The sequence below is a fragment of the Epinephelus moara genome, chromosome 17 (assembly GCF_006386435.1).
Source record: "Epinephelus moara isolate mb chromosome 17, YSFRI_EMoa_1.0, whole genome shotgun sequence".
Lineage (NCBI taxonomy): Eukaryota > Metazoa > Chordata > Actinopteri > Perciformes > Serranidae > Epinephelus > Epinephelus moara.
In genome coordinates this window covers 18,419,395-18,429,311 of record NC_065522.1, presented here as the reverse complement: position 1 = coordinate 18,429,311, position 9,917 = coordinate 18,419,395, and the positions used below count along the sequence as shown (strand labels likewise).

At 41.5% G+C, this 9,917-nt stretch overlaps 1 protein-coding gene across 2 annotated transcripts in view; it reads left to right on the top strand.

Annotated features, from left to right (window-relative positions):
- Window positions 1-475: 475 nt before the first annotated feature.
- The window catches only part of tnk1 (tyrosine kinase, non-receptor, 1), a 13,496-nt gene continuing 4,054 nt past the window's right edge, over window positions 476-9,917 (top strand). Inside the window, exons 1-9 of one of the 2 annotated variants that reach the window (XM_050066895.1) lie at window positions 476-774; window positions 3,972-4,146; window positions 5,665-5,735; window positions 5,845-6,036; window positions 7,109-7,261; window positions 7,349-7,626; window positions 7,720-7,846; window positions 8,027-8,173; window positions 8,315-8,409. In XM_050066895.1, the coding sequence (XP_049922852.1) occupies window positions 3,984-4,146; window positions 5,665-5,735; window positions 5,845-6,036; window positions 7,109-7,261; window positions 7,349-7,626; window positions 7,720-7,846; window positions 8,027-8,173; window positions 8,315-8,409 (1,226 nt within the window). In that variant the 5' untranslated portion in view covers window positions 476-774; window positions 3,972-3,983. Of the gene's footprint in view, window positions 775-3,967; window positions 4,147-5,664; window positions 5,736-5,844; window positions 6,037-7,108; window positions 7,262-7,348; window positions 7,627-7,719; window positions 7,847-8,026; window positions 8,174-8,314; window positions 8,410-9,917 lie in introns of both variants that reach the window. The other variant, XM_050066894.1, reaches the window with a different exon arrangement.

Genomic DNA, 9,917 nt, shown 5'->3' with positions numbered 1-9,917 from the left:
AACTAGCAGTTTGTGGGTTAAATCTGGTGTAGGCTACCAAATAAGCTAACTTTAGCTAGGTATATAGCCTAGCTTCCATTTAGTGTCATAAACTAGCATTTAGCTCTAATAGTACAGGCTAAATCTGGTATGTGCAAGCGATCTAATAAAGAACTTTTAGCTAAGTAGCTTCAGCAGCTCAAACTGTTGTAGCTGACTAAGTTTAATGACTTCAAGTAAAATTCACTTGATTCTATGATGGTGTAATTAAAAAAAATATGCATACAATGTGTGTTTAACTTCACTGTCTGGTCAAACCACATTGCCCCAAGGTAAATTACACATCAGCCATCTGTTTGTGCCGATGATTTATGTCATTACGCTACATTATTACGCGTGCAGGTAATTTCTTGTTCTGCTGTCTGGAGCTTTGAGCTGTTTTGAAAGCTCAGGTGAGAAAGACAGGAAGAGGTGTGGTCAGTGGAGTAACTGCAGAGAGGCGGAGAGAAGAGGCGAAGTCACACAGGTAGAGACGGAACGTGCTTCTAGTAGTGAGTCACAGAAACATGTAACATAAAACACAGGCTGCACCTTTTTGCGATAACCTGCCTGGATCTGTCAGATGGTGAACTACTTAGACGTGGTTTAGGATTCAGAGAAGAGTTGTGATTTGTGGGAAAGCCCTCCGTCGACGCCGCTGGAGGTTTCAATGCCAACATGGATCACTTGTCTCGGGGCGGGTGTGATTGAGAAATAGCTGTCAAGCACCGGAAAACTCTCATATTCTGATTAACGGTAAGAATAAGACATTATATCACTTATATCTGTCTGTAGCTGGGTTAATGGGGACACTGCTGTCTGGGGAAATACCTAATGTCACATAGCTTTATTATCTGGTTTCAAAAAGTTGTTATAAAATAAGCAAATGCAGGCCCATTCTGAAATGGCCATTAAATTATGTGTCTGAAGGTATTTTTAGAATAAATATTGAAGGCAGATATCACAATGACCATATTGCCTGTATTTACATTTACTTTCAGAGGGAAATATTGTACTTTGTACTTCCTACATGTGTTCGACAACTAGTTATTAGTTACTCCTCAGGTTTTATACACAAAATGTAATCAGTTAATAAATTATGATGCACTATTATGCATGAAACTACCATCATAAATTACCTTCAACAGCTGCAACATGAAAATGCTGCTCACACAGTAATCCATCACTGATAATAATCCAGTAATTTAACAAAAACATAACTAAAAGGGGCCATTTTCCCTTGAATAACATAATTTTAAGTAAAGTTTTGAATGCAGGGAGTATTTTTGGATTGAATTGCTGCTTTGACTTTAAAATATCTGAGTACTTCTACTACTGATCTTGGCTGTACTCATATTGTCTGCACTTGAAAAACACACAGCATCTTGGGCAATTTTTGGAGAGGCACACCCATCACTTCTACAATTACAGATTAAAACACAAGTGTGATCTATTATAATATCTGTGTCTGCAGTTATGCACCATCTCCAAAGCCCTGTCAGAGCTGTAACACTGTAGGTTGTTCTTGATATCCTCTTGGGTTCACCCAGAAGAAGCATGCATCACCATTGTAAACAAAGGCTCTCCAACAGAGGTGCAGTTGTGCTGGATAAACAGTGCTGCGAGTCGTTTGTAGTTGCAGATAATGTCTTGTAAGATAAAAGTCAGGCCAGTTTAACCAGCGACTCCTCAGCCACATAAAGCTATTAACTAAATAGTTAGACACTTACACACACATGCCATTTGGCTGAGTTTTTTTTTTTCAGTAGCTGGCCAGGTTAAAGATTGATCACTCTGTACATAGAATGATCACACAGGTCTCTCTGTTTACCAGCGTGCATCTTTGGCTTTTGACTTTGAATGTGTGACCTGTGGAGAATTTACCACATGCTCAATCAAGTTGGGCGCAGATTAATTGGGAGTTGGCCCTGGAAATTAATGCAGGCCCAGGCTAGTACCCTCTTGCACTTGCCTGGTTTTTGAAGCATCGGTTGGCTGCGAGAACGAGCCGGCTGACTGCAGGAGAAGTGGCTCTGCTTGTTGTTTAGCATAGATGTTAATTTTTTCCCAGGGTAGCTGACAGGGGAATGCTGAAGGCCCTCCTTGACTCATACCTGCCGGGCTGATAAGCAGGGGATTTATGGCTGTACAGCCCTCTGGTTACATGAGGAGCAGAGGCTAATGAAAGAAGAATTTACTGTTTAAACTTTTTGGTTTTTAGCAATAAGGAAGTAATGTGAATGTAATCACTCTTATTATTAATATCACTGCACCCATGACTCAGGATGCTGTCAATATGATAGGAATTCACTCCCCAAATTACTATTTGTGTATCAATTAGTCACCCTGTTTTACACTTTGTTTTTCTTTAATACCTCCACAGCAAACGAAGAATCCAAAAAGTGAGAAAATTTCCAATTAATTGAAGCAATATCCACTTTTAACAATGGCAAACTATATCAAATCATCCATTTACAAACTCTTACACAACCTGTGCAGTATAATCCAAGTCTTGTTTATCTAGTTGTATGCTCAGTACTTCTCAAACAGACATATGAACGGGAAGTGAAACTTCAAAGCCAGACTCAATTAACAAAAATAGTAATTTTACCTCCTGAACATGGGAGCTCCTTGTCTACTTCTGCATCGATCAGTGTGTTTGTTTGTGTCATTGTGTGACTTTGGTGTTTTGAAAAGTTAGTTTGGATTCAGCAAAGTCACACAAGAACGAAGACAAACTACAGATTGAGGCAGCGGTAGACCAGCAGCTCCCGCGTTCAGTGAGGTGAAATTACTGGTTTTGTCAATGAAGTCTGGCTTTGAAGAGAGCATAGAAAAGCTTCACCTCACGATTAGTATCTCGTCAGAAAGGGCTGTCTGTCTGGGAGGTATTAAACAAATCACTGGATAAATGACACTTGCACCAGTTGCGTCAGATTTTGTATACTTATGTTGTAATACAGGCTAAATCAAGAATTTTCTCTGTTTTTGGATTCTTCGCTCACCATGAAGACATGCGAGAAAAATAAGGTTTTCTTTTCGAATTCAGTGTAACATGGGGCGAGTAATTGATATACAAATGATGCCATTTGCGGTGTGAAGTATTCCTTTAAAGATGTTAAAGAAATGCAAATTAAAGAGGAGATTTTAAAAGTGAAATTGATGCACCAGTTAACCTTACAAAAGCTGCAATGCTTCAGTTACATAAATACTGTGTGAACAGAATCCTGTTTAACTGGTACCCCCAAACCACAGACGAGCTAATGTTTCCACCTCGCAGTTTTACACCATCCCTGCAGGATTGTTGCCTCTGAGGTTCAAAGTGAGTCACAACCCAGTAAACAGCACCGATACTGGACCCACTTGATCTGGCATCTGAGGATAAGACGATCTTTCATGCCTGTTTTTGCTTCCTGCTCCCTCACCCACCTGTGCCTCTTTGTGCAGCTTCATTTATATGCTTCTTCTAACATCTTTCATCATTTGCCCTCTACTCATTTGTGTGTCTAACTGCCGCCAAATGACACTTCTTTCATGTTCTCCTGGTTATAGAAAGCGAGGTGTGGTGTAGTAGATGTGATCAGCCGAGAGTAAATGAGTTGAGATTTCCTCTCACAGGACAACAACAAACAACTTGTTTAAAAGTTGGCACAAAGCTAAAAGCTGAACAATTCCCCTCCGGCATCACACACCAAGGGCTTTTTATTAGGTCCCCATGGTAACCTAACAAGGCCCAAGTGGGAGCAAAGTTACAGTTAAACAGCCTCTTTAATGAGATGAAGAAGACTCACATACAGGTGCATAATCGCGTCTTTGGGTTTTGTCTGAGGGCTTCAGACTGGAAAACATGATTGAGAGCATAACTTCTCTTCTTATTGTGAAGTTTCAGCGACCAAAAACAAAAGATTTAAGAGGTCTCATAACTGTCCTGTAACCTTTGACCCTGAAGGCAGGTCGGCCGGGTGATGCTGATGGACCAGGACACTCAGTGGCTGTACCAACTCCTGGCTGAGGTCCAGTTGGAGAAGTTCTACCTGCGTGTTAGAGATGGCCTCAACATCACCCGCAGCGAGCACTTCAACTACGTCAAGGAGTCCGACCTGGAGCAGATAGGGATCAGCAAACCTGGTGAGCCTTTGATCATCCACACGGGGAATAAGTCAAAACATATCTGTGTTCTCAGACAGGGAGGCTTTGATCTGTGGATCAATAACTGATGTTTGGCTCATCAAAGCTTCTGATATAAAAGCATTGTCTTCTGTTTCTCTGTCTCTTTTAAATGTCCCCAGTTAACCTTTGGATTCACAGTATTGATGGATTAATGGTCCAAAAAACAATCCTATCATAACGTCCACTTACTTGTTTAATCTGAAGCTTGCAGAGACATCTCATGGCCGTCATCAGCACATGCTCATTGTAAAAACACATAGACAGTGCTGTTTTGTTATACATTATCAATCATATTAATGGTGTTTTTCTCATTTGTAATTAAACCAAAAAAGCATGTCCAACATTTCAAAATCAATTGATCGACCAATCATTGCAGCTCTATTTTATTTATCTTTTCACCATCAGTAACATTTCTTTTTACAATCAACACTTGAAATGATAAGGGCAAAACGTTAACCTTATTTCTGGTGTTTTATTTTTACTTCATTGAACTGATTTTATTTCTTTATACAAAATGAACTAGGGCAGCATAATATGCAAAAAAAAATGGTGCCATTATTTTTGCCATTGCGATTTTTGTGGGAATGGATATTTATGCATTTTAGTTTCAGTGAAAAAAATGAAAAATAAAAATGGCAATGGGATTTTTGCTGAGGTTTCCACCAAACATGGATGTTCCCTTACTTGTGAAATATGATTTGTAGGCCAGGGAATCCCTGTAGCACCACAATGCTTCATTTAATATGGTTGTGACACATTTTACTTGTATCAAAGAAGTGCAGCTCTTGCATTTTGGATATTGCACTTTGCCATACTGAGATTTTGTTAGTATTTTGACTGACTGTGCAGCCCCTAAAATGAACTAAAGCACTGACGTATGAGGAAGATCTTGGATAGATATCAGTGAGAATAAATATGAAACAAAATTTAAATCATACTCTGTAAACTCAAAAGGAATCAGGTTTGAACTGAAATCAAACACTGTCACTGAGCTTGTTTAGTATTAAAAGAGAGTGAACACCACAGAGGAGAACAAGTAATACTGTGTACTGAGATATAAACAGGGCTGTTGCTCAGGTTATTGAGTTCTGCATGATTACAAGTTAATCTCGTAAACTAAATTAGTGTGAGCCGCTGCTAACTTCATTCACAAGATTTCAGTTCCTGTCCTGCCTACTTTCGAATGTCAATATGAAGTAAAACAGCAACCAAAAATCATTTCCATTATTAGTTAGGGTTTGATGCAGGAATACCACAAACCATGAAACCACTTTTATTTATGAAGACCCCTTTAGTACATTTTTAATGAAATAATGACTTATGAAATGTGCTGAAGGATACGTTGGAGTGATAGTAGGGAAATCGTTGGTCAATATATTTTTATAAAACAGTGTCATTTACTGTAGATGTAAAGGCTGTCATAAAAATCTGACCGATATTTCATGTTGGATAATTACATGTATTTTTTTCCTCCAGCACAAAGAAGATTATGGGAAGCTCTGAAACGCTACAAGACAACTTCACGAGGACGGTCATGGATGCCCAAGGTCTGACACATCAAGTTAACTCTGTCATATCTATTGTATGAGAACTACATGTAAACAGGCATGACAGTGAGTAATACATTTTCTTTTCTTCATTTATTAATGCATTTAGGTGTTAAGCGGGCGAGGTCCAGATGGAGGGGACCAGTGGAGCGGAGGTGGCCCGCCTCAGGGTCAGGAGGGTGTTAGCCGCGCTCTTCCTAGTCTGATCCAGGACAGTGAGCTGGTTCTGGGAGAGAAGCTGGGCTCTGGGTCATTTGGGGTGGTGAAGAGGGGAGAGTGGCACACACCCACTGGGAGAGTGGTAAGGGACAGGTTTTTTTTTTTTTTGTATTATTGTCTGATAGATGCCGTATCCCCTGTATACACACAGTTAGACAGTCTAACATCCCCAAAACAATCAGCATGTACTGTAAATTACATTGTACATGCTGTTTTTGATCGCTGCATGCATACTCATTTAAGTAAAAGTCAAAAGCATTTGTCTAGGGACAAAGTGAGCTGCTTTTGTTTCATGTTACTGCACATTAGACTTGTAGTGACCAACCCACAGAAAATTATCACCAGACTTTTCAGTTCCCCTCGGCTCTACAGAGCATTTTAGCCTCTTTCAGCTAATTGTTTTGGTCGTACTGCCCACAACTTTACTGTTTTCACTTTCACAGCTCAGCAGCGTTCTTTTTCAGCTGCAACAGGCAGCTGTTAGCGACAAAAACCAACCTCCACAGTACACTATGCCCTCAGTGCCAAACAGCAGACAGACACAGTTAGTGACCAAAAGCCAAATGTTTTTCTCTGGAGTTGGTTGAGACCAAAACAGAGCTAAAAGGAGAGTGAATATTGGACTTCAAAGTTTCCTCCATAAGCCACCACTCACATTTCTGAAAGGGGATAGTGAAGAATGACAGAGGGTCATTCCCAAACACGGTCTTGTTTGGGAGGAAGAGGATACACTTCTTTTTTCTCTATTGCGAATTTGCGTTTCCTAGGAAATTACCCACCGGACTCTCCCTCTGATTGGCTAGTAAGTATCGCCTTGTTTGGTTGGATTGGTTAGGTTTAAGCAAGAAGAGTGAGATTGGTTTGGGTTAGAGTAAGAATGTCAGGGTAAGCCCATCAGAGGTAGAGTAAGGCAAGTCATGCCTTTTCTATCCATGGAAACGCAAATTCACACCTTGGTAGCTTTAGGTAGCTATCCCCAGTTAGCAAAGATCCACGTAAGGCAGTTACTGTCCCCAGTAGTGGGAGAGGTGGACGGTGGAATAACCGAAGTAACAGTTGAAAACTAAATGCAGTGTGTCCTGTGTAGCTGCTAGACTCTGAGAAAGCAATCCAGCTGTCTTGAGCCAGTGTCTCTTTCTTTTCTTTCCTCTCAGTTGCCTGTAGCAGTGAAGTCACTAAGGAGCAGTATGTCCAAGCAGACGGACACACTGACCGACTTCCTCCAAGAGGTGACCACCATGCAGTCACTGGACCACCCGAACATCATCCGACTTTATGGCGTGGTGCTCACACAGCCCCTCAAGATGGTAAGATGTTCAAACACTGAGCTAGTATATGGATCTGTTTGAAGTAGGACGTGTTTAGGAGCAGTGACATATTTTTCCTTACTCTAGGTGACAGAGCTGGCCCCCTTGGGCTCACTGTATGACATCCTGCGCTCACGTCAGTATGAGTACCCTCTGGTCCGCCTCTGGCTCTTTGCTACCCAGATAGCAGCGGGTATGGACTACCTTGAGTCCAGGAGATTCATCCACAGGGACCTGGCTGCAAGAAATGTCCTGCTGGCGGCCAGGGAGATGGTGAAGATCGGGGACTTTGGCCTGATGAGAGGCCTGAGCCAAGAGGCGGACCACTATGTGATGTCAGCACACAGAAGGATCCCGTTTGCATGGTAAGGGCTGTTGGGACATTGAGTTGGAGGAGGGTGTTATTAATAGTAAAATTCTCACTTTCTGTGTTGTCCATCTTCCTGTTTTTCCTCCAGGTGTGCTCCAGAGAGCCTGCGTGTGGGCTCCTTCTCCCACTCCTCAGACGTGTGGATGTTTGGCGTCACCCTGTGGGAGATGTTCACCTACTGTGAGGAGCCCTGGTTCGGCCTGTCAGGCAGACAGGTACATGCTTGTTGGCTACATGTGAACATTTCACGCTTACGCTTTCAGTGTTTGTATCCATGCCAATCAGCATGTTTGTCCTCATGTATGGAATGTGTGTCCCCACCCTGACACAGTTTGCCTTTCCGATATGCTCCGTGACTCATACTGTGTCACTGATGTTCACTCTCTTCAATCCAGATCTTGTGGCGTGTGGAGCGGGATGGGGAGCGCCTGGAGAAACCGCCAGATTGCCCTCAAGAAATGTACGCCGTCATGAGGAAGTGCTGGGCCTGCAATCCTGCTGACAGACCCAACTTCGCCCAGATCTGCACAATGGTGGCAGAGGTTTGCAACATTTTGTGAAGCTTTTAATCATGAAATCAGAGGAGGGACTATTGATCAAGCTTCATCAGACAAATCTGGTCCTGTAAATGCTGTGGAAATGAACTGATTTCAGTAAATCTTTGTCATGTTTTTCCTCTGCAGGTTAAACCAATGGAGGGCCAAGCAACAAGAGACTTCGCTGAACCCAGGAAACTTGCACTTGCAGCCAATGACCTCGTGACCCTCGTAGACCATGGGTGGGTGAGAGAAAGGAGGGTGGGGCTAAAAGAGTAAGGCAAAAACTCTGACCAACACAATGGGTCTTTGTTAAGATGAAACAGGGGCTTAAGTCGGCCTCTGAAAAGTGCATTCCAGCTGTGATCTCATGGAGCCCTTGAACGTGGCATGCTTCGTTTGTTTGTTTGAACCAGTCTAGCAGCTATGACACACACGGTGTACCCTTACGTAAGAGACCCACAGTCAAGATAATATCTGTTGTGTCACTGTTTTCAGTTTGTTTTTTTTTTCATGTAGACACGTGCACAAAACCACAAGCAACAAAAAACACACCTAAATCCAAAAAAAACAAACATTAAAACAGGTTTTTGCGTCACTGTGAATTTGCATCTATGGGCCATTAAATAAATAAAGTCATGCATTAAAACCCCTAACTGAAAAAATTAAATTCACAAAGTGTTAAGTGCTCTCTTGAAAAAATGTAATGCCAGTAAGACTGACAGAATAAACCAGTGTAAGAATACAACATTTACCATGAGATAACCTGGGTGCTATTTTGTTTTTGTGTGTAAGTGACTAATGGAGACGACAAAAACAGGCTGCAAATGAAATCCAAACAGGTTAATGTGCAATTTATGTCCATTGAAAGTTCTTGTTTTTGACACTGACAGGCTCAGATTGTCTTTAGAAGTGTCCGACAACCTTACAGAAAGGACTTGATGCCGAAATGAAACGTTTTCTTAGCTTTTGCCGTTTGTTATCGTGACTCATTCAAGGAAATGTTTCATTTTGAAATCTCATGAGGTGACTTGTTGCAAAAAACAACAATAACGGAAATGTTAGTGAGAGTTTGGGAGAGGAGTGAAGGGAAGAGTTTGTTGTGTTGGAGTACAGAAAGTGTAGCTCAGTGTTATTTAAAAGATTCACATTGTCATGACTAATTTTGAAAATGCAGAAAAATCCATGAGATGTCAGAATGAGACTTCTCCTTGAGTGAAACGTGGTTACACATAATAACAAACAGACTGGATCAGTGAAAGGTGTGGAAAAACATTTCATTTCTCTGCAGGGTCCTTTCCACAACGTTGTCCACCACTTACAATAACAATCTGAGCCTGTCAGTGGCAAAAACAAACAGTTATTGGACGTAAATTGACGGTGCACAATTGCCCCTAGGGATTACATTGCAGCCTGTTTCACAGCTGCCGGCTGCAGCCATCCCTCTCAATAGTGGACCAGTTTAAAAAAAACTGTTGTTTCTATGAGTCACTTTGACAGAAAACCATGGGAAAACAGAGTCCAGGTTGAAAATGACCAACGTTTCCTTTAAAGTCTGTTGATGCTAAATAAATGTAAAACTAGTCCATACCCATTGGTAGCTTTGTCACCTTCTACCTATGCCAATCCTCAATGCCTATGTGCAGTTTCACATAGATTGACCACGTCAGTGAGTAGAAAAACATGGGACAGACAGAATGACTGACTGACTGTTTCTGTGATTATGTACAGCATGCCATACCATGAGCAT